At 42.3% G+C, this 25,742-nt stretch overlaps 1 protein-coding gene across 2 annotated transcripts in view; it reads left to right on the forward strand.

The window, feature by feature from the left end:
- EXOC4 (exocyst complex component 4) overlaps positions 1-25,742 on the forward strand; it is a 552,305-nt gene that overhangs the window by 370,369 nt on the left and 156,194 nt on the right. For both annotated transcript variants that reach the window (XM_068276025.1, XM_068276024.1), the window contains exon 11: positions 3,126-3,345. In XM_068276025.1, coding sequence (XP_068132126.1) covers positions 3,126-3,345 — 220 coding nt within the window. The remainder of the gene's footprint in view (positions 1-3,125; positions 3,346-25,742) is intronic.

The raw sequence follows: 25,742 nt of genomic DNA on the forward strand, positions 1-25,742 counted from the left end.
CCGATAATACAGATATATTACTAACCTCTGGACACCTATGGGTATGTAAGTGTTCGGTGTAACAGTAGTACTTTGAGTAATGCACCTGCTGGGCAGGTGATATTAGGCAGTAAAGGAACACTGCTCCGAGAGCACAGGAACCTTCCAGCAGCCTGAGGCTCTCCAAGGGGTGGAGTCAGGCTGAAGACCGGAAGGGCCAGAGAGTGAGTGACACCTGACGGTGGATGTCACTATCTGATCTGGAGACTATCTCTTAAAGGGAACTGACCACATTCTCTTTCACTGGAATCTCTCCTGACATAGAAGCTGCCATCTTCCCCCCTCCCCTTCTCACATTCCTTATTTACAGAAGTCAGAGATGCTATCTTGACACATTGAAACACACCATGGCTTTGAAGACACACTCCTAATTATTCATCCCCTTTGCGGATGAAAGGCATTGTTTACCTCTTGGTAATTAGCTCAATAAAACAATTAGAGGTTCCTGAAGTCTCTGCGGATGGGGACGGTCGGCAGGCCTGCTCAAACAGGCCAATTTAACAACTTTGAATGTAAAATACAAAGTAAAATTAAAGTTTATTTTAATAATGAAACAGATAGTCGGCATTCATTTTTCATGTGCTATAGAAATGTCCTGAGTGAAAAAAAGGTGCTCGGTTCACTTTAAGGGAATAGATAGCTCTCGAGGTCGGGCACGCCTGGTCGGCAACACACGAACAGATAAAGTACACAGACAGAAGGCTGATTCGGTATCCAAGGCAAGCAGGGTTTGGCAACGGAATATCAGATATGCGAGGTACCGAATCAGAGGACAGAGGAGTAGTCAAGAAAGCAATAAGTCATAACAGATATCAAACCATGCCTAGTCTGGGTGTGAGGTCCGTGGTCTCTCCACCTTAGAACTAGTCTGATGTATAACAAAATGATCGCACAAGTTCCCAAGTCTTGGGTGCGAGGTCCGTGGTCTCAGCACCCTGGAACTAGTCTGGAGTATAACACAGATTATAATACAGTTCCCTAGTCTGGGTGTGAGGTCCTTGGTCTCTACACCCTGGAACTAGCTAAGCATAAACAGAATAACAGTATAAGTAATCTGGCTCAGTGTGAATTCCCAGGTCCTCCTGGTTCAAACACACTGTTGGATCTGACTAAGGTCTGAGTGCTTCCACGTAGTGTTCGCAACGGCAGACAACTTGCAACTGGCCAGCAGTAACTATATATGGAGTAGTGCTCTCCAGCACCACTCCTAATTGATCAACCAATAGTATCCTGCTCTGAAATCAGCTGATCGGCGTGATCAGCTGACTCTCTCTGCCCAGTATAAGAATTCTGGCTCTCAGCGCGCACGTATTCTTAAGCCTGTGTGCACTAACAGACTCAGCCACACCAGACACACGCTGCCGCGTGCAAACCGCCACGCTGGACGCGGAACCAGCCGCCTTACTGTTGTTACATGCGGCGGCTTTTTCGCGCTCTGCCCTGCTACCAGACACACGCTTCCGCGTGCAAACCACCGCATTGGACGCGGAATCAGCCGCCTCCTCAGTAGCACACGCGGCGGCTTTTCCGCGTTCTCTCACAACAGTGCAATAAAAACCACAGGATCAACTGACGCGTGTCGAGCCTACAATCTGCCCTTAGTCATAGTTAAAAGGGAACTTCAACCTAAACAAACATACTGTCATTAAGTTACATTAGTTATGTTAATTAGAATAGATAGGTAATATAATCTCTTACCCACCCTGTTTTAAAAGAACAGGCAAATGTTTGTGATTCATGGGGGCTGCCATCTTTGTCATGGGGGCAGCCATCTTTTTGGTTGAAAGGAGGTGACAAGGAGCATGAGACACAGTTCCTACTGTCCTTTGTCCTGATCACCCCTCCCAGCTGCACATGCTAGGCTTCAAATGTCAAATTCAAAATGTAAAAAAAAAAAAATTGCACCAAAACAGCAGAACGAGAACAACAACATCAGAAATCCCACCATGCTTTGCACAGTATTAGGGGAAAAATGCCCGGGCAGTTTTTTTCTGTGCAGCTAAAAATGAGGCTTGTATAAGAGAAACAAAGTTCTGATGCTGTGAAACAGTTAAAGAAACACCAAGCCTTTTCAGTGCTGCTGAGTCAATTTTTAGTCTGTAGGTTCACTTTAATATGAGCCTGTTAAGGAGGAGGCTTATATGCAGGTGGGAGGAGAAAAAGTCCGCCCAATGCCCCATACTGCCGGCTCCTTAAAGTAACAATACATCTGTTTAATAGTATATATAAAAGAAACCTGTTACAAGCATAATTTGAATAATAACAATGATATTGAATTTAAAATTTATGTAAAAAAAAGTTACCACTGCAATATAGAGAACATATTAAAGAGCATAATGAGTACAATCATGGGAAAAATGAAAGTATGTCAGCTGGCAGTATGGGGTATTGGGCAGACTTTTTCTCCTCCCACCTGCATACAAGCCTCCTCCTTAACAGGCTCATTTTAACTATGACTAAGGGCAGATTGTAGGCCCGACACGCGTCAGTTGATCCTGTGGTTTTTATTGCACTGTATCGTGGGATTTTTTCAATAAATATCGCTTTTTTCATCTACCTGGTCTGGTTGCGGATCCCTTCTTGTTTGTACAACTGTATGCTTACATATATGTAGACAGAAAGAGGAAAATCATATGCGGTAAACTAAATGAAAATTTCAAACTTAAACTGTTGTGAAGAAACTGGTATTTTCTACGTGCTGGGGTTATGTATCCAATTTAAAATATGCTTTCTAAACTGAGTGTAATGTCTTTGTTTAATGCTATAAATTGCATCACAACATATTGAAATGGTAACGTGATTTAGGGATGGTCAATTAGATGCAAATAATTTTGAGTGGATGCAGCATTATTCAAATTTCCTGCTGAGGTAAAATTTGATTGTTCCATTTCCATTTTTGTGTGGCCCTTGTGCTTTCTGTCAGATCTTCTCTTTAGGATGCAGAAGTAATATTTGCTTATTTGTAAAAGATGTACAAGATGGCATCCAGTGCCAGCGGTTGTGAATATATACGTATCACACAGAGAAGAAGATTTAAAAGAACATTGGCAGATGGAATTATCTAAAATTGCATTTCTTTCTTTTAGGTTCATTCAAGAGATAGAACATGCCATTGGTTTTGGACCAGCTAAGCAGTGCCCCTTGAGAGAATTTCTTACTATGTATATCAAGAACATCTTCCTAAACCAGGTGTTAGCAGAGATCAACAAGGATATTGAAGGCGTCACTAAGGTCTCAGATCCTTTGAAGATTCTGGCAAGTCCTGATACCATGAAAGTCCTCAGTGTACAGCGGCCACTTTTACAGGTACATTACAATTCTATAATTGAAAATGAACAAGATTTTAAGTGTTTTGCAAATTGTTGTAGTTTTTTTGTATACCGGTAATTTATTTTCTTTTTGTTTTACCATTTGCCAATAATCACTTTAGTAATAAAAATGGATTAAAGAGTTAACAGGTCTTTAATGTGCATATTTTGGAATATTTTTTAGTTTAGCTGTACTACACTCACTACTATTTAACCATACTATCCAGCCATAACATTTGATAGTATTTATACACCGAGTGCCCAATCTATTAGAGACACTGCAATAAGAATGAATTCACTTTAGGTATACTGGGAGGTCCGGTAAATGAATTTCAGGTTTGGAAACCCAGGTACCGGTGTAAAAAGGAGACAAAAAAAACACCAGGAGTACCAATAGTGTTGTTTTTCTGGGAAGTGTAAGGAAATAACTACTCACAAACGTGGGTTGCTACTGGCAACTGTAATTTTGTGCACGTGGAGAAGGACCATGTCCACTCGGTTTTGATGACTCGGCTGGGTCAACGTGGGTCACACTCCAGGAAAAACAAAGGATCACTGGATGTAGTTGCAGAGGTTACCCCTGGGACAGTGAAAGAGACAATGCAAAATGGGAGGCGGTGCCCCAATCGTGATACAATATGTAGTAAGTGGAGGTAAGTAATAGGTCTTGCCTCGTGATAAGAGGTTAAAATTTTTATTGATAGACCCCAGTAAAAAGACAATGCATTTCATGGGACCTGCCCGCTTCCTCAGGTCAATACGAGACAGTGTCTGAGCTATGCATCTCCATTTCAGAGCACCAAATGGGTCATTTGGCACTCAGATCACTGAGCAGGCAAATGGAACTCAGATTCACATTGACTGAACTAATGTGAGACTAATTGAACACAGTAGCAGGGTTCATAGTCATGTTAAAAGTGTCCGTCTACTTCAGGGAACACTGTAGCATAACTTTTTTCATCTGGTTGGTAACAATGGTGATGTAGCTTGTGGCATTAAGATATGTTTACAGGGCTTTTAGAAGACCAAGTATGTCCCAGGAGGACACAATTTTTTCGCCACCACCAATGTGTAGGATTGTCACTTGGCAAGATAGGTCCTTGAATGTTTATGCTGCTTGCACCATATTCCGACTCTGCCATCAGCATGGCAGAGAACAATGTAAGGAGGAGAAGTGGTGGTGAAGAAGGATATAAAATAATATATTTTTGTAACAATTGGTGTAACACAGAGAGGGTCTGATTACCGGTGAACTGCAGTATCACCGAGAATACAGAATATACCCGATTATTGGTGATCTGCAGTATCACCGATAATCAGATATATATACTAACCTCTGGACACCAGAGATAACAAGTGAGTGTTTAGATGCAACAGTATACTTTGAGTACTTAAACAGAAGTATGTTCCTTCCGATGGCCTAGACTCTCCCGGGGGAGGAGCTAGGCTGAGTACAAGAAGGACAGAGAGTGAGTGACACCAGAGGGAGAGGGTGTCACTAACAGATCTGGGAACTGCCTCTAACAGTAAGGCCAGTTCTCGAGGTCGGCAAGCCAGGTCGTTAGCACACAGACAGATAAGGTACAGATTCTGGAGACAGATACGGAATCCAATAAACAGAACGGGTTTGGCAACAGAGTATCAGAATAGCAAAGTACAGAATCAGAGTTCAGAGGAATAGTCAGGCAGGCAGAAGGTCATAACAAATAATACAGTTCAATATTTCTAATGCTAAGGTGTGAGTTCCTTGATCATCAACACCTTTGGAAACTATGCTAGAACACAGATACAGACAAGGTCTGAGTGCTACCACGTAGTGATCGCAACGGCAGACACCAGAGAAATGACCAGCATCCAGTATATATACTACAGCGCTCACCAGCGCCACCCCTAAGTGCTGGACCAATGGAAGGCGGTGAAAATGTCAGCTGACCCGCTTGGTCAGCTGACTCTTCTCTGGCTGTCATATAAGCTCTGCCTCTCAGCGCGCGCGCGTCCTTCTGAACCTGTGTGGACTAGCAGTCCCAGCCACACCAGATATGTCTTGCAATGTATCCGCTGATTCAGGCGCGGGGGCCGCCACCCTGCTCTCCAAGCAAGCGGCGGTCTCCCCGCGTCCAACCACAATGTCAGCAGCTTTGCCATGCGTGCAATCTGCTGCATCCAACGTGGACTCCACCGCTCTGCCCATGCGGCATGCGGCGGTTTCTTCGCGTTGTGCCGCCATGTTAGACGCGGAAACAGCCGCCTCACTCTGAGCCCTTGCGGCGGCTTTTCCGCGTTTCCTCACAATTTTCCTACTAGTTAAGTATCCAGTTGAGATGCTCGTGTACCCACAGCAGGCACATTTTTTACATTAATGGACAAGGACAGTTGTATTGTACATTCAGATATGTCTTTAGTGCACCTGAGCTCCAATCCTATTGTCAATATCTATTGAAGTCATATTGTCGCTATCTGTCACGGCAAACAACTTAAGCCATTTGCTGGTTACCTTTTTGATTCAAACACCTTTTCAGTTCACATTTTATTGCGCTTATTGTTTGAAATTTTGGGACCCAAATGCAATTTTTTTGAACACAAGAGATGATGTTGCATGAGAAAAGCCAAGGATGTTAGTAGTTTCTGAAATATTGGAACCGGCTCTTCAAGACCCTACAGTTATGGCTTGTTAAGTCATTAAAGAGAATCTGTACTCTAATATTCTTACACTAAAAAGCATACCATTGTATTCCTTATTTTCTCCTGTGCCCCTCTGTGCTGTTTCTGCCACTCTCTGCTGCAATCCTGGCTTGTAATTAACAGTTTTAGGCAGTGTTTACAAACAAACTAACCAGCTTGTGATAGGCTCACATAAACAGTGTGTGTGAGTCATACAGAGTGTGCAGGGGGCCTGCAGAGGGTGTGTATCGCTTCTATCCAATCACGAGCAGCCCTGCACATTCCACACATTCAAGCCTTAGCCCGACAGACATGACAGAGGAAAGGAGATAAGATTTATTACAGAGACAGTGCAATTAGGAAAGGCTGCAGTAAGCCAGAGCACATTAGAACAGGCATAGGAACTTATAGGATAGAAGAACTAAGGCTGAAAAAATTGTTACAGAGTCTCTTTAATATCTTCTATCCCACCCATGTTCGGGCTAACTGTACTGATCAACAGTTCTGCTGATACCAGGCATGCCTTTTATGGCCTTCTAGTTTATGGTACGTCACCAAACAGTTGTTGAATATACAATGCTTTTTTTAAGAGTCTGAAATAAATGTTCTACCTATGGGAACCATGCCATTCCTGATTTCCACTCTGTAACATTTACTTCCTCACTAACAGAATTGACAAAGTCAGAATCAATGTGAGTCTATGCCCAAAAAGTTCCAAACGTTTTAATTTGAAGCACTAGGCCATTTCTGAATTACTTTGGTTTCTTTAACTTTTGTAGTTTAATAGTTGCCCTGCCCAGAAATGTACCACTTTTTTATCTGTTTTTTTCCCCATTATATTAATTGAGAGACTGAAATTTGCCAGTATTCTTTGTAGGAAATCTGAAGACTTTTTTTGTGTTTGTAGTACAAACCTTCCCTGAGGTTTTTTTTTCTGTTTGGGGTAATGGGCATTTGTCAAATATGCCCATTACATTCAAGTTTCCTAAGGGTATTACAAAACCACTTGGATCTAGCGTAACAATTCGATTTGACCATGCATTGTTTGACTCTTCATTAATTCCCATTTCTAACATTTTTTTTTCACCCCCTGTGCAAATATCATCCTTCTGGACTCTGATATGGGATATAGCTTTAACCTCACCGTCTCTCCAGTTCAATTATTTTTTCACACTGTATAACTTACTCCAACAGATATTTAAAGGGAACCAGAGATGAACCTAGACGGGAAAATGAAAACAATTTTAAACATACCTGGGGCTTCCTCCAGCCCCATACGCTCTGATTGATACCACGCCGCTGTCCTCCGCTGCCTGCATCTACGAGAACCGGCTCCCGTCACTGACGTCATCGGAGCCAGCTACGCAGGAGGAGTGCGCCCTCTACGTATCTCTCCAACAGCTGCTGCAGAGATACGCAAACAGCGCACTTTGCTTACGCTGAGACTGGCTCTGACTGACGGAACAGCGGGGAGCTAGTTCTCGTAGCTGCGGGCAGAGGAGGGTGGTGGCGTGGGATCGATCAGAACGTATGGGGCTGGAGGAAGCCCCAGGTATGTATAAAATCTTTATTTCATCTATGGTTCCCTTTAAGTCTCTTGTGTGTCTGCCTGCTTCTGTTGCCTTGATTTGAATGAGTTGTACAGTCTGAGTCTGTTTAAGAAGATTGAAGCCTACAACACTGCCAGTCAGTGTTATAGGAAGTGGCCATAGCTTGGTTCCTTACAAGATTTTTGACGTCAGTTAATTAATAAGTCTCTACAAAGATACAGTAAATAAGCAAGCTTTGTAAATGTGCCTATACAGAACTAGAAAAACATTTCTGCCTAAACTGGGTCTTTAAATATGTCCACCAACCCGTCAGTCTGAAGGTGATGCATGGAAGGAAGTCTTTGTTTGACTGACTGTGGCTTTATTGCTTCCCAGGCTGACAAATCAATTTTTGCTATTTTGCATATGTAGATCCATAAGTTCTTATTTCTGCGCATACAATAAGTAATTTTGTAGCAAATTGCCAAATACTATTCTAATCAATATATCTTCCTCTGAGAGGTTTTTAATTTGGCAGTAAAATAGTTTTGCTCTTGGTTTGAAATATTTTTATACAAAATGTAAAATAAACAAAGCCACTATTTTGTCAGCAAAGGAAGCTTAAAGGGAATATCCGAGCAAATAAAAGAAAAAGCATCTACTTACCTCCTGCCCCTTTAAGCATGTCCCACGCTGGAGTGTACTGCATAGGCATTACAGATGTGTATGCATGTGTATACATTGCCTGCCCTTCACTATAGAACGTGCATTGTCTCAGCATGAGACATATTGGCCAATCAGACAGGAACAGAGATGTGGGAGGGTAAAACAGGAGGGAAAGAGGCTTCAGCCAATCAGGCTGCATTCGTTTAGTCTGAGGGGAACGTAGAAAAGCAAAAAAGGACAACCCAGCATGCCTTGCAACTTCCTTTTTTACCAAATTTTGTGTGTACCAAATAAGTCAGGTAAACTGGGGAATGATCATTTATCAACAAGAAAAGTACAGTATATACTTGCATATAAGCCGACACGCATATAAGCCGACACCCCAACTTTTCCCTGAAAAACCAGGTAAAAATGATTGACCCCCATACAAGCCGGGGGTAGGAAATGCTGGATTGGTGCAGCCCCCCAGTGTGTCCCAGTATAGCTAGTATAGTGCCCAGTATAGGCAGGTAGTGTCCAGTATAGCGCCCAGTATAGCCAGTATAGTGCCCAGTATAGCCAGTATAGTGCCCAGTATAGCGCCCAGTATAGGTAGGTAGTGCCTCAGTTTAGCTAGTATAGTGCCCAGTTTAGCTAGTATAGTGCCCAGTTTAGCTAGTATAGTGCCCCAGTATGGCTAGTATAGTGCTCCAGTATGGCTAGTATAGTGCTCCAGTATGGCTAGTAAAGTGCCCAGTTTAGCCAGTATAGTGCCCAGTATAGCGCCCAGTATGGGTAGGTAGTGCCTCAGTATAGTGCCCAGTTTAGCCAGTATAGTGCCCAGTTTAGCTAGTATAGTGCCCAGTTTAGCCAGTATAGTGCCCAGTTTAGCCAGTATAGTGCCCAGTTTAGCCAGTATAGTGCCCAGTATAGCGCCCAGTATGGGTAGGTAGTGCCTCAGTATAGTGACCAGTTTAGCTAGTATAGTGCCCAGTTTAGCTAGTATAGTGCCCCAGTATGGCTAGTATAGTGCCCAGTTTAGCCAGTATAGTGCCCAGTTTAGCCAGTATAGTGCCCAGTTTAGCTAGTATAGTGCCCAGTTTAGCCAGTATAGTGCCCAGTTTAGCTAGTATAGTGCTCAGTTTAGCTAGTATAGTGCCCCAGTATGACTAGTAAAGTGCCCAGTTTAGCCAGTATAGTGCCCAGTTTAGCTAGTATAGTGCCCAGTTTAGCTAGTATAGTGCCCAGTTTAGCCAGTATAGTGCCCAGTTTAGCCAGTATAGTGCCCAGCATAGGTAGGTAGTGCTCCCCCCGCGGCCGCCGCTGCTATTACCTGCTTAGGCAGCGGCCGCTTCCTAATCCGCGTTCCCCTTCTGAACTTAGCGCGCCCGGCGCTGCTGCTGTGACGATGCAGAGTGCAGGAAAGAGCGCGGCTCCCTATAGCGGCGATATGTATCGCCGTTACCAGGGGAACCGCTCTTTCCTGCCCCCTGCATCGTCACAGCAGCAGCGCCGGGCGCGCTGCTGTGATACACTCTGAAAGTTCAGAAGGGGTACGCGGATTAGGAAGCTGCCTAAGCAGGTAATAGCAGCGGGGGGAGCGGGAGGGGGGGGGGGGAGCGGGGCGCGGACCACCCACCACTAGACCACCAGGGAAGACTCGCATACAAGCCGACCCCCCAACTTTTGACCCCCTTTTTGGGGGTCAAAAATTCGGCTTGTATGTGAGTATATACGGTAATAGCAATTTTAACTTTTGGATTGCCTAGTTGGCATCCTTATTACTTGTTTACCAGATAAAAATAAAGAATTGTTTTTTTATTTTATGCCCGGCCGTTACACTTTAGAGGGAACCTGAAGTGAGAGGGATATGAAGGCTGACATATTTATTGAAGTTTAAGGCTAATTTCACACCAGGACGTTGCGTTAGAGGGGGCGTTAAGGTCGCATAACGTCCCCCTAACGGAACGCCTGGTGGTGCTGGATCTGGACGTCAGAGTGAGCCGCGTTGTGCAGCTCACTCTGGCGTCAGTGATGCCGTGATGCGCTCTCTTGTGCGCATGCGGCATCACGTGGTCCCGCCGGCTAATCGCCGCACAGAGCGGCTGCTCCAGGAAGTAAACACTGCACGTCATAACGTGCAGTGCATAATAATTAGCCATGTGCCTGGCCGCTCTCCGCTCCTCCCCCACATTACTGAGCATGTGCAAGCAGTCTAACGCGGCTCAGCCGCGTCCAAAGTACTGCATGCAGTACGTTGTCTTGTGACGCAGCGTTACAATGTAACGCAACGTCCGCACTGTGAACAGCCTCATTGATTTTTCATTACTGTGCGGTGGGCTGCGTTACAGGCTGCTCTAACGTGCGCCTGTAACGTCCCACTGTGAAACCAGCCTAAACAATACCAGTTGCTTGGCTGTCTTGCTAATCCTCTGCCTCTAATTCTTTTAGCCATAGACCCTAAGCAGGCATGTCAGTCAGGTGCTTCTGCCTGACGTCTGAATGGATTAGCTGCATGCTTGTCTCTGGTGTGTGATTCAGAGGCTACTGATGCCAGAAAGATCAGGAGGACAGCCAGGCAGCTGCTTTTGTTCAAAAGAAATATGGCAGCCTCCACATACCTCTTGTTTCAGATTCCCTATATTTTTTTGCAAGTACTTACTTTGTTCCAATGGTGCCATCATTTTGAATAGTATACAAGTTACACTATAACGTCACTTCCATGTTTCCTACAGAACATCTCCCTCTGTAGGTGTAGCTCCTCACACTCTGCATCTTCCTCCCACACCTCTATTCCTCCTCCACATTCATGATGGGTCAGTATTACAATGGCTTCTATATGTGGTAGCACCCAAACGACCACAAAGATGTAGGTGTGTCATAGACCAAGCTCTGGTACATCACAGAGCAAATAATATGCAAGTATAGCCAGGGTCGGCACTTCCAGTAGTAATGCAATCTCTTTATGAATTCAAACTTTCATAAAAGCAGTAAAAAAGCTTTTATGAAAGTTTGAATTAAAAAGTTCCACTGTATAATTACTAGTGGCTGTGCTAACTCTGGCCATATTTACACAGCATTACAATGGCTAACACCTAATTTCAAAGGAAAGGGGAATGTTTGCCTTTAGTAGCAAATTTTGGTGAAAATGGGTCATTCATACCAAGTGTTGAGAGGCTTACTTGCCAATATTTAAACCAATTAGTAATATTATACATACAGATGCATATTTAAAATTGCTTTTGATATTTTATTTGGTTTAATTATATTTGGTACTACCTTAGGTTAGTTTTTTTCCCCATAGAGTGTTATTTATCAGGGGTGGCCTATAGTTTACTAGTTCTTTACTATATCTACGTTAGGTTAGTTACTCAATACTACAACAAATAGAGACAACTCAGTGCTACATGTAAAACAAGTTCTGCTTTCATATAGGTTGTTACAGTAACACCTTAACTCACCAGATGAAATGGCTTTTAGATACTTTTCATCCTTCTCTTGCCTTGTATAGTATTATGATTACTGCACTTCCTATAGCTGCCGCTTATTACAGGCTTTGTAGGGTATGTCTTAACGGGTATGAAGCAGGAAGATAATTAACAAAAGGTTCAACGCACTGGCTAATCACTGTGACATCCTTCATGTCTCCTCTATTGATTTTGACCTTCTTGCCCATGACCTCTTCTAGTTTTCTTTATCATGTTTTTTCCATCTCTTTATGTGCTGTTGTCTGTGGTTGCCCTTTGGTCATGTCCTCATCTTGCAATTCAAGAGGCATTAAACGTGATGTTAGTTGTGTTAAGTAACATTTTAAGGCTCATTATCTACACACCTTACAAAATGCTATGTCATTGTATATGCAGATAAACATGGCGTAGTGATATTGTATAAATGACTGGTAAGATTTTGATTGCTTAATCATAATGGGGTTAGTTGATACAATGTCACTTGCATAGCATTATATGGCTGAGTTATTTTTCTGACTTATGCCATTACTGTCTTTTCTTCAAAAAAGGTCAATCTATTGACCTACTGCCATTCATTGTTTGGGGACATGAGCTACATTTGATCATCTGATGTAATAACCTCCTGATGTAAGAGATCCTACTGTCATTCACTACAGGTGAACAGACTGTGGGATCTGTCATTCTTGTCTTCCATCTTAATTCTTTGGCAGCTTCAATATGTAGGCAGGCAAAAGGACAGTCTCCTTTAAATGAAGCCTGACATCACATTTGACCAGAGTTGATGAAACGGCAGAGGAAAAAGGCAATCTAAGTCTACGAAGATTTGATTTATTTTGCAGCTGCATCCATCCCAATATTTGTTGGAAGAAAATGAAGCCTCGTCTTGAACAATGTGTTGACCAAAGATGAGAAAATTGATTTGAAAAGTGTTTGTACCTGCCTGTGGAAAGAGAGGGAGGAGACTATTATGTTTTATTTCAAGCAAATTATTAACCTATGCCTGAGATATGCAGGCACATTCTTTTATATACTATATAAGACAATTCGAGAAGTTAAACCAGTCTTTTTATTTCAAGATAACAGGAAATATGCAACTCTGTGGACTGCCCCAGTTAAATTTCATATGTAGCTAATCTAATAAGTGAAAACTAGTAAACAACTACTGCAGGAAACAGTGTTTGTAAAACAGCATATTTTAAAATGTTAATTTACAATTCCTATTTTGTGAACTTAAGGACCAGCTAACGCCCATAGGCGTCAGCAGGTCTTAAGTGGGTTTCCATGGAAACGGCCGCTCGATTGAGCGACCTTTCCATGTCAGTTCACGGAGGGTGTCTCTGTGAACAGCCGGAGAGCCGCGATCGCGGCTTGCCGGCAAAATGTAAACACGCGGGGAAGAAATCCCCGCTGTTTACATCATACGGTGCTGCTGCGCAGCAGCGCCGTGTCGTAGATCGGCGATCCCCGGCCTCTGATTGGCCGGGGATCGCCGGCATATGATAGGCTTAAGCCTATCCTTCAATGCGCAGGACGGATATCCGTCCTGCGCAGCCCATGGAGGGAGAGGGAGGGACGGGAAGGCAGGGAGCGCGGAAAACGCTGCGGAGGGGGGCTTTGAAGAGCCCCCCCGCAGATCACAAACAGCCGGCGGCGATCAGACCCCCCAGTAGGACATCCCCCTAGTGGGGAAAAAAGGGGGGGGGGGAAGTCTGATCGCCAAGGCTCAATCCTGATCGGTGCTGCGGGCTGGAGAGCCCACGCAGCACCGATCACTGCAGAAAGCCCTGGTCCTTAAAGAGTAACTGTCAGGCTGCAAAAGCTAATTTAAACCTCTATTCTCCTGTGTTAAACAGTTTAGAAGGAAGCCAAAAAGGCAATACTGAAGTTAAAAATCTCTCTTACTTTTAATGTGTGCTTATCAGCAAAGCTGTTAGACCCAAGCTCTCAAAAGGACGAAAGGCCGCATACCATACTGCAAAGCATTCTGGGGCTGCTTAGGTCCTCCCCTCGGCTGCTAGTGAGAAAGTACAGGCTCATGTTACAACAGCGTAGCAGTGAAAAATCTCTGGGCAGAGTACACTGCAGGAGTCTGCTATTGTTCCTAGCCACATGGCTAATCAATATTCACTGCACAGTAGTGTTATTCATTACGGATCTTTTGTGTGAGTGAATCATCAGGAAGCAGGCAGGACATGACGACACATTTGGCTTCATAGGAGACAGACAAACATGGAACCTGCCATGAGCTGTCAGGAGCATCATTCTCTGCAAATACTATAAAAAAATTCTGTGAAATCCAAACGTGGACAGTGAAATGCATATGTAATGTAAGTACAGCCAATCTTTAGCTACTGATATATGTGTTTTTTTTTCTCTGAGACCCTATACCTAACAGCTCCTCTTTAAGTGGTTAAACCACTGAAACTAGTGAAGAGTCAACTTGCCAAAGCTCAGTTCATCAGCCATTTGCAAATGTTGGAGTAATAGTTTGTGAGTTTAATTTTTGCTACAAATTAAGTATATGGGAGCGTTTATCTAAACACTGGGAACGGAGATATATATTGGGTGAGATTCATCTATGTTCCTCCTAAAAGTAACTTGGAGCTGTACATCTGCTAATTGTTCATATACTTTTTGCGCACTTTGACAAGCTCCTATCAATGTTACATCAGATATAATACTTCTTGAATCATAGTACAGGACTTAGAACTTAAAGCTTAACCATGTAAGTGATGCTAATATCACATCATACATTTAAAACTCCCCCTGGGGACTCGCATAATTTGTGAAGTGGCTGGTATGGTTTGTGTGGGAACGCTCTATTGTGTCATAATAGAATAAGAAGGTGCATCTTCATTCGCCAATTAGAGTGCTATATGATTTTAAAGATAATTGTTACCTATTCAAGTATTCCTTAGGGATGCCTATGGGTGACTAAAGGTGGGTACACACGTCAGATAAAAGTCTTTGGAAAATGAAAGATCACAGACCAATTTTACCCCCTTCCATGTAGTATGAGAGCCATACTCTACACAGTCTATTCTATGGAGCTGAACTCCCCATCAGATAAAAATCTTTGCAAGATCCTGCACACAAAGATGCTGTACACATGCAACAGATCAGTATCTGCAAAAGATCAGTTCCTGTAAAAGATCCGTTCCTGCAAAATGCATTCAGAGTCTATGATATCTGCAGATCTCATACACACCTTGTTTAATAAACCATCATCTGCAGATCAGACAATTATCTGCAGATCTGAAGATCCAACCTGGTGGATCTGATCTGCAGATAATTGTCCGTTAAACAAGGTGTGTATGAGATCTGCAGATATCATAGGCTTTGAATGCATTTTGCAGGAACGGATCTTTTGCAGGAACGGATCTTTTGCAGGAACTGATCTTTTGCAGATACTGATCTGTTGCATGTGTACAGCATCTTTGTGTGCAGCATCTTGCAAAGATTTTGATCTGATGTGGAGTTCAGCTCCATAGAATAGACTGTGTAGAGTATGGCTCTCATACTACATGGAAGGGGGTAAAATTGGTCTGTGATCTTTCATTTTCCAAAGACTTTTGTCTAACGTGTGTACCCACCTTTACTGTAGACTTTTATTCAATGCCACATAGTATTATCATGGTTTCCAATAAAGCTTTTTTATTTATTTATTTTTTTCACTTGTAACCTCACTGGCTATCACTTGGCTTTCACTTAAAGGACCACTGTTGCGAAAATCATAAAATTTACATACAAATAAAAAGTATGTTTCTTCCTGTGTAAAATGAACCACACATTACTTCTATCCTATGCTGCTGTCACTTACAGTAAGTAGTAGAAATCTTACATTACCGACAACTAGGCCATCTCTCCACCCTGCTCACCGTACACTTTTTTGGCAGTTGGACGGAGCAACTGCCATTCACTGAATGCTTTTGAAAATAAAGAAAACCCTGAGAACCCCCATATGAGGAGATGGTCTATTCTAAAATCTATTGGTTCTGTCTACTACTGGTCTACTACTTACTGTAAGTGACAGCAACATAGGAGAAAATTAATTTATGGCTAATTTTACTATGAAAGAAATGTACTTCTTATATGTGTATATATATATATATATATATATATATATATGTATGTATATATATATGTATATTTAAAATTTTATGATTTTCGTGACAGTGGTCCTTCAAATGAGGTTGAGATCTTTTTAAAGAGACTCCGTAACAAAAATTGCATCCTGTTTTTTATCATCCTACAAGTTCCAAAAGCTATTCTAATGTGTTCTGGCTAACTGCAGCACTTTATACTATCACTGTCTCTGTAATAAATCAATGTATCTTTCCCCTGTCAGACTTGTCGGCCTGTGTCTGGAAGGCTGCCAAGTTCTTCAGTGTTGTGGTTCTGCTATGAACTCACCCTTCCTGGCCTCTCTCTGCACACTGCCTGTGTGTTATTTAGATTAGAGCAGCTTCTCTCTTATCTTTTACAAGCTGGATAAATCGTCCTCTGAGCTGGCTGGACTTTCACATACTGAGGAATTACAAACAAGGGCAAAGCTGTTTGCAGGAAGAAAAGAGCAGCCTGAAACTTCAGTGCATGAGAGATGCAGGGGGAAAGAAACACACATATGATCTCTTGAGATTCAAAAGGAATGCTGTATACAGCCTGCTTGTGTATGGATGTATTTTTCTATGTGTGGACATACTGTACATCAACCTACTTCCTGTTTTGGTGGCCATTTTGTTTGTTTACAAAGAAACTTATTAAAACAGTTTTTAACCACTTTTAATGCGGCGAGGAGCGGCGAAATTGTGACAGAGGGTAATAGGAGATGTCCCCTAACGCACTGGTATGTTTACTTTTGAGCGATTTTAACAATACAGATTCTCTTTAATAAGGCTAGTACCACCTAACATTGTTTCTCACACCACATACAATTCCAGTTACCAACTGTGAGCTACTGTCAGCTGACGCATGGGGAAACTGTTAAAAACAAATTATTGCCCATGGAAAACTGTGGGTGTTTTCCACAGACCTATGTGAGATTCCTCCGTTTGAGAAAAAATGACGTCCATCACCTTTGAGAGTTGAGTGAAGCACACTAATGATTTACAGGAGAATTTGAAAATTAAACCCATTGGTATTAACCATGACCTTTTTACTTTTTTAGAAATGTGTGGCAAATTTATTGTTGCCTATAAGGAAGTAGTTTCTCACACACCATATCTTGTCTAGTAACGATGTGCAAGATGAGGCATACTGAAAATATACTATTATAAATAGCAGTACTAATATTATCAGTGCCATTGTTGTACAAGTTCCATCTTTCACTTTTGTAAACAGAAACATTAAGGCAAAATTCTCATGAAAAGATGTTCATTCTTTGGATACAGTTTGGCTTGTTTGTTTTCAGACTAAAGGTGCCCACTAATCATACAATATTTTTTTGTCCAATCTGCCATGCTTGCACTTGTGCATGCAACCTATCATGCTTCAGTTGCCTGGAACGTTCTGCGCCTGCACAGTATTTTGCACGTCCATGCTGCACATGCATAGTACAGCAGCTCCCTCTGGCGCTAGGAATGCCTTTTCCTTGCCTTTTAAATAGGAACTCCAGTGAAAATAATGTAATAAAGAAAAGTGCTTCATTTTTACAATAATTATGCATACATGATTTAGTCAGTGTTTGCCCATTGTAAACGCTTTCCTCTCCCTGATGTACATTCTGACATTTATCACTTGGTGACATTTTTACTGCTGGCATGTTATGTCACTGGAAGTAGCTGCTGCTTGCTTTTTTGGCGGTTGGAAACAGCTAAATTCCTTGTTGGTGACAATCCCTTGTTGGTAATCTTCTGGGGATCCATGCTCAGTGACCTAGGAAGCCTCTATAGCAGTGTTTCTCAACATTTTTTTTGGAATGTACCCCTTTGAAAACTCTGTATTCACCAAGTACCCCCTAGCATATTAAACATTATCACAAGTACCCCTTGACAAATATATCTTTAATCGTAGTACATGATAATTGGTTCTAAACAATTTCCAAACATTCACTATTGCTTTTAATTAGCTAAAACACTAATTAGGCGTTGTTTAAATACGATTTATAATTTTCTAAAACTCTAAATTTGTTCTTGGTTAAGTATATCAAGCCCGAGTACCCCCTGGAACCATCAGAAGTACCCCCTGGGGTACATGTACCACACATTGAGATCCTAGGCTCTATAGGATCCAGAGGCTTCTGTCTTATTTATTTCTTTTTGTACCTGAGGTTTGCCTCTAATACACTTTCAACACATACAATGCCTGGTACACACCATGCAATTTCTCGTCTGCTTTTCGGCCGAAACGATAATTTCGGACAGGTCAGATCTGATTTCCGATTTTTTCTCAGATCTATTTTGTACAGAAGTCATCGGAAAAACAATTGGCACTATTATTAGCTGCTGAACAGTAGGATTCAAGTAAAATTCTTGCATCAGGAAGCTAGCATTAGCTATTCTCATTAGCAGTAGTTGCTTTCCAAAACTGGTATTTAAACAATAATAAGAAAAAAAAATGTCATGACATGCATACTGTATTTCATTTTGTTTTTATGGTTTATGTTTTTCATATCTTTTTAGCCTGAACCTCTAAATTAGCTCATGATTAGGATGATGATTATTATGATTATGCATTTACTGTATATTGTGCAATATAAATACACTAAGCGATTTATGCCACTGTATACTCTTCAAAAAAGATTAAAGGCAATGAATCCCTAAGACTGTCACACAGCTCAAAATGCAAACTTAATGGTATACAGTACATTGTACTGCAACCAACTGATAACAAGTAAAAGCTAAACGCCATTCATACCTCTCAGCTGTGCAACAATTTACATCCCTACTCTTATGCTAGGTACACTCGGTGCAATTTTCTGACAGATTTACTGTCAGAACGATTATTTCCAACATGTCCGATCTGGTTTCCTATCGATTTTTCAAACTATATTGAGTTCACTTCTATGAAAAATCATTCTAAACATCGATCAGAAATCAGATCTGACCTGTCAAAAATTATCAATCCTACCAAAAATCTGACAGGAAATTGCATGGTGTGTACCAGGCATAATGCTAGGTACACATGATGACATTTTCTGCCAGATTTACTGTCAGATTGATTATTTCCAACATGTCCGATCTGATTTCCGATTGATGTTTAGAACAATTTTTCATAGAAGTGAACTGAGAGGTATGAATGGCGTTTAGCTTTTACTATTATCAGCTGGTTGCAGTGCAATGTACTGTATACCATTGAGTTTGCATTTTGACCTGTTTGACAGTCTTGGGTATTAACTGCCTTTAATCTCTTTTAGGCTACTTGCACACTAAGACGTTGCGTTAGGTGCCACGTTAAGGTCGCATAACGTGCACCTAACGCGACGCCTGGTGCTCTTCGATGTGGACGTCAGAGTGAGCCGCGTTGTGCAGTTCACTCTGGCGTCAGTGATGCCGTGATGCGTACTCTTGGATGCATGCGGCATCACGTGGTCCCGCCGGCCAATCGCCACACAGAGCGGCCGCTCCAGGAAGTAAACACTGCACGTCACAACGTGCAGTGAATATTAATTAGCCATGTGCCTGGCCGCTCTCCGCTCCTCCCCAACATTACTGAGCATGTGCAGACAGTCTAACGCGGCTTAAGCCGCTGTAACGCCGTAGCATTCTGCACTTTCTGAAGAATGTGCAGCGTTACATGTAACGCAACGTGGCCAGTGTGAACAGCCCACTTGTGTTACATTGCTGTGCGTTGGGGGAGCGTTACAGGCTGCACTAACGTGCGCCTGTAACGTCCCTGTGTGGAAGCAGCCTTAAGGAGTAGACAGTGGCATAGATCGCTTAGTGTATTAATATTGCACAATATACAGTAAATGCATAATCATAATAATCATCATCCTAATCATGAGCTAATTTAAAGGTTCAGGCTAGAAAGATATGAAAAATATAAACCATAAAAACAAAATGAAATACAATATGCATGTCAAGACCATTTTTTCTTATTATTGTTTTACTACCAGCTTTGGAAAGCAACTACTGCTAATGAGAATAGCTAATGCTAGCTTCCTGATGCATGAATTTTACTTGAATCCTACTGTTCAGCAGCTAATAGTATCTTCGAAGACAATAAAAGAAAGGTGTTGCTGAAACAAAAAGGATCCCTTATGTATTAGGATCCACGGTGTACAAGGGGATTTCAGGAGCTAAATACATTGCTTTATTATTCAGTAAGAGCCAATGTTTGAAAGACATAAAGGCTATACATTATAGTCGCTTTGGAAATCGAGGTAGAAAAGGACACGTTTCAATCTCTGGTTGTTTTAGTGCTGCAGACTCTGTTGTTTCCCACGTCTGCTGAGGGGCTGTGTGAGAGAGAGAGAGCTTTGTGCTGTCTGTGAGCGTCACTGCAGACATCTGCAGAACTCTACAAGATTTCGCAATGCAGCTTTTTACAGCAGTCTGCCCATCCTGCATGGCGGGGTAGTGAGATATTATGAATGGCATATTAGCGCTAGCTAATCAGCTAAATGCCATTTAATGCAGTTTTCCCAACAGTTCTTTATTTAGAAAAAACAGAGTAAAGTGACTTATTTTCCTGAGATAAAGACATTACAGTGCTGAGGGACCCTGGAGTGGCATTCTTCCACACCTGCTTATTTACTACTGCTATATGCATTTTTTTGCCCATGAAAATATTATGTACAAATATATTATGGTTTCTTTCGAAAAGTGAGGAGTCATTTATCATACCATTTCTCATCACTTTCTGTTGTCAGTTTGTGTCAGTGAGACTGGTCTTTCTATTATACTGCAACATTGTTTTGTTTTAGGATTTGTTTTCCGGCTATCCCTAAAGAATATCAATATATAGTTGTGACGCTTTTGTCCGTTCTCTACCGAATATGTTGAAGAGCGGTCACTGTTAATAATGGAATGTTGTTAAAGCACCAGGTTGTCATTCAGATATTAATTGAAATCAATGCAGAACTTTCATCCAGCCTCAAGGCATATTGAGAACACTTTCTTAAAGTGTTGTAATCTGGGATGTGTTATTTAAATAAATAATAAAGTCCACAGCAGATATAAGAACTCAAGCTGATGGTTACATCTGGCAGAAGGTATATCGTGCTGTTGGCTATTACCTGGTGCTGAATTATTCATGTAAACACTTTAAAGATTGTGCCTACTTGTCTTTCTGAATCTCTGTTGGATGCCTTGATGCTAAAATGAAACTATAATGCCCTTGAAGTTTTCAGCTTAAAGCCCAACTGCAAGTAAAGATGTGTTTGGATTGTGTGGGAATGTGTTAGAACCTTTTTTAGGCTCTCTTCCCTTGGTGGTCCTAGCACCTTAAAGGATACCCGAACTGACATGTGACATGATGAGATAGACATGGGTATGTACAGTGCCTAGCACACAAATAACTAGGCTGTGTTCCTTTTTTTTCTTTCTCTGCCTGAAAGAGTTAAATATCAGGTATGTAAGTGGCTGACTCAGTCCTGACTCAGACAGGAAGTAACTGCAGTGTGACCCTCACTGATAAGAAATTCCAACTATAAAACACTTTCCTAGCAGAAAATGGCTTCTGAGAACAAGAAAGAGGTAAAAAGGGGAAATTCTTATCATTGGGGGTCACACTGTAGTCACTTCCTGTCTGAGTCAGGACTGAGTCAGCCACTTACATACCTGATATGTAACTCTTTCAGGCAGAGAAAGAAAAAAAGGAACACAGCATAGTTATTTGTGTGCTCGGCACTGTACATACACATGTCTATCTCATCATGTCACATGTCAGTTGGGGTATCCTTTAAAGCAAACCAGAGGGGATTTTGAAATAAAAAGTTAGCTATTAACCGAAGAAGAGAGATTCTCAAGAGGCTTTCCATGTCCACCTTAGGACCACCACTGCTGCCAGGGACCCTCTGAAAGTTTGCGAGTGCGGCCACGGCTGCACAGTAACAAAGGAGCTGCTTGTGGATGAGTGGCTTCAGCTTACTACGCAGGAGCTGTGGTACTTATGTGCAGGTGCTGCCACAGGACATATCTGATAAGCTCTTGCTGACTATGTTCTATGAGTCTGTGCGTGGCAGATGGTGGAGATGAAAACACAGGAAGCCTATACCTACTATCTATTTAAAAATAACTAGCAAAAAAAAAAAAAAAAAAAAAAACACCCAGGTTCACCTTAAGGAGAATCCGAGGTGGGTTTGTAAAATTATATTAGGACACAGAGGCATGTTCTGCTTCTGTATACAGTGACCAGCCACTGTGTCCTTTCATTGTGCGTCCAGCGCCTCCCCTCCCGAATTCACACTGCCATTAAAATTGTACAATTTATTGCAGCCAAACTGAGCCGATCGACAGACACGTGCACAAATCTTATGCAAGGTAATAGGATCAGCTCACATATGTCGATTTTAAACGGATTTGTTCGTTCAGCTACACTGAGCGTTATAAAAGGCTGTTCAGTACACGATAATTCCAGACACAGAGATGGATCATCAATGTAACGGATACCGACAAAACCTATGGAAGCCTATGAGTGTTTGTTCTTTCTAGGCTTATTACCTTTAAAGCGGTATAAAACCCTGACATAATATTCAATAAAAACATGTTTTCTTACTTTTTATATGCCATACAGTTATCATATTTGCATTTGTGCATACGTATTATTATTCATTTAGAAATTATACATTCCCAAAAGTACAATATTTTGCTTTGTGAGCTGACTTTGCATTTTATTCATAACTGAGTTTATTCATTATGTATTGAAGGCAGAAATGCTTTCAGTGTCTCTCTGTGTCCAGCAGCTTCCCCACAGTCAGAGAATGTCACATTCCTCACTTGATACATTTAAGTAAACACAAGATAACATTATCTACAACTTTTGGATCTGTCCACATTTCTCTGCACTGAACTTTCCAGCCCTGTGTGTAACCCTTTGAATGCTGTTTTAGTAAAAACAAAATGCTGGTTGTATATAATATGCTGTAAATAAATTTTTTGAGAAAATAAGAAATGCTGGGTTTTATTCCGCTTTAAGTAATACCAGTTGCCCAGCAACTGCTTCTAATATTTTTTTAGCCATAGACCCTGAACAAGCATTTGCAGATCAGATGTTTCTTACATTATCGTCAGATCTGACAAGATTAGCTGCATGCTTGTTTCTGGTGTTATTCAGCCACTACTGCAGCCAAATAGACCAGCAGGGCTGGCAGGCGACTAATATTGTTTAAAAGAAAATAAATATGGCAGCCTCCATATATCTCTCTACAGTTATAATCATCATTGCAGTAACATGAAGGCCCCCTTATAAACCATCGAAGACGGAAGTTTTACGTTTGCAAAAACTCTGTGCTCTTGTACAAGTGCTATTGTGGTCACTGTGCATTTGCAGGTTTGCCCCTATTTGATAACATTGCAAAAGATGCATACTTCATTGATTTTAAGATGGAAATTCAGCAGCTTTTTCAAAGCTTGTTCCCATTGCTTTTCCACATCTCTTATTACAGGAAGATGGGGGATGCATTAGCCATTCTAGTTCCTGCTTTTCATTTTTATATTTATCTTGTTTATATTTAGTATGTTTTTTTTCTGCAGCTCCTTTATATGCCCACTGACCAGTTTTTGCAGGTTCTCAGCCTCTGAAATGTGCTTTGAGGTAAATTAGTATTTACAGTGCCAGTCAGTGCAATCCTCAAGTTCAGTGCTGCCAGTTTAATACGTGTGTTGTGATATTTCCCATGTCCACTAATAAGGCCTGTAATCATACAAGTACACAGGCAGCCAAGGTCACCCACCAGTCTACGCAGCTCCATTTTGTGTATTAATCTAGGATAAGGGGATTCTGTACACAAAGGGACTTTCTATTGGAGAAGAGACATGGTTGTGTGTTTATCTGACAGAAGATCTCATGCTGTTTCAGCCTCTGTTTGCCAGCAGTACAATAGTGGAGCATGCACTATCCAGTCCAGCTTTGACAGGGCCCCTCTGTGCAGTATACTGGCACTGTGACTGATTGAGGATGAATGTTAATGAGAAAATATTTTTGTTTAGGTACAAAGTTTTCATGTTTATGCAGCTGCAGTTCCCTAAGCTTCATCAGTGGTTGAATTTTAGACATTGCTTTAATACCTCTTCTTCTTGTTAAATTGTAAAAGCAGATACAAAACCCCCATATTTTTTGTTCAGAAATTGGCATCTTGAAATCTCGTGAATTGAAAGTCTGCAGCAGGCTGTGCCATCTCTTATGCATTGCACGTACCTGCAAATTATTTCCATATTCTTTCCCCCAAGGCCGTTTCTAGCCTTTTGGTCACTGCAGGCAAGAAATCCTGTGTCACCCCCCCCCCCCCCCCCCCAAAAAAAAGATAGGATATGGAGGCTGCCATATTTATTTCAGTTTAAACAGTAGCACGCAGTCATGCTGATCTGTCTAGCTTCAGTAGTGTGTGAATCACACATCTGAAACAAGCATGCGGCTAATTCAATCAGACTTAACATGGGATCTGCATGCTTGTTTACAGTCTATAGATAAAAATATTAAAGGCAGAGGATCATCAGGACAGCCAGGCAATTTGCATTGTTTAAAAGAATTAATACTAAATATTTTTGATGAATGAACATGCCTAGTGGTTTAAGGCATATATATTAATTCACTGCACTTTGACTGGCTCGGGAAACCCGTCCCCTTCTCTAATCGCAGACGTGTGAATCTCGCTGTGAATGAGCGGTGGGAGCACGCAGACCTGTGAATCTCGCTGTGAATGAGCTGTGGGAGCACGCAGACCTGTGAATCTCGCTGTAAATGAGCGGTGGGAGCACGCAGACCTGTGAATCTCGCTGTAAATGAGCGGTGGGAGCACGCAGACCTGTGAATCTCGCTGTGAATGAGCGGTGGGAGCACGCAGACCTGTGAATCTCGCTGTGAATGAGCAGTGGGAGCACGCAGACCTGTGAATCTCGCTGTGAATGAGCGGTGGGAGCACGCAGACCTGTGAATCTCGCTGTGAATGAGCGGTGGGAGCACGCAGACCTGTGAATCTCGCTGTGAATGAGCTGTGGGAGCACGCAGACCTGTGAATCTCGCTGTGAATGAGCGGTGGGAGCACGCAGACCTGTGAATCTCGCTGTGAATGAGCTGTGGGAGCACGCAGACCTGTTTATCTCGCTGTGAATGAGCGGTGGGAGCACGCAGACCTGTGAATCTCGCTGTGAATGAGCTGTGGGAGCACGCAGACCTGTGAATCTCGCTGTGAATGAGCAGTGGGAGCACGCAGGCCTGTGAATCTCGCTGTGAATGAGCGGTGGGAGCACGCAGACCTGTGAATCTCACTGTGAATGAGCGGTGGGAGCACGCAGACCTGTGAATCTCGCTGTGAATGAGCTGTGGGAGCACGCAGACCTGTGAATCTCGCTGTGAATGAGCTGTGGGAGCACGCAGACCTGTTTATCTCGCTGTGAATGAGCGGTGGGAGCACGCAGACCTGTGAATCTCGCTGTGAATGAGCTGTGGGAGCACGCAGACCTGTGAATCTCGCTGTGAATGAGCGGTGGGAGCACGCAGACCTGTGAATCTCGCTGTGAATGAGCAGTGGGAGCACGCAGGCCTGTGAATCTCGCTGTGAATGAGCGGTGGGAGCACGCAGACCTGTGAATCTCACTGTGAATGAGCGGTGGGAGCACGCAGACCTGTGAATCTCGCTGTGAATGAGCGGTGGGAGCACGCAGACCTGTGAATCTCGCTGTGAATGAGCAGTGGGAGCACGCATGTGCACGTGCACCCGCCGCAACAACTCTGGATGCGTAAACATGTCCAAATTGATTTACCACAGCACATTCGGAGCACGTATATGTGGCCAGATAGGTTGAAGTTGGTAAGCTTCAGTTTCTGTTGTAAAGCTGAGAACCTAGTCTGGCATCTATTGTTCTTCTAGCTTTGGTAATCACATGGTCAGTCTTGATTTCCCCACCCACTAGAGGGCAAGGAGATACTTCTAGTGAACAGGTAGGACCATCTGAAGTAGTTATTCTGTCCACCATTTTGCTTCTATACAA

The sequence above is a fragment of the Hyperolius riggenbachi genome, chromosome 3, assembly GCF_040937935.1.
Source record: "Hyperolius riggenbachi isolate aHypRig1 chromosome 3, aHypRig1.pri, whole genome shotgun sequence".
Classification (NCBI taxonomy): Eukaryota; Metazoa; Chordata; class Amphibia; order Anura; family Hyperoliidae; genus Hyperolius; species Hyperolius riggenbachi.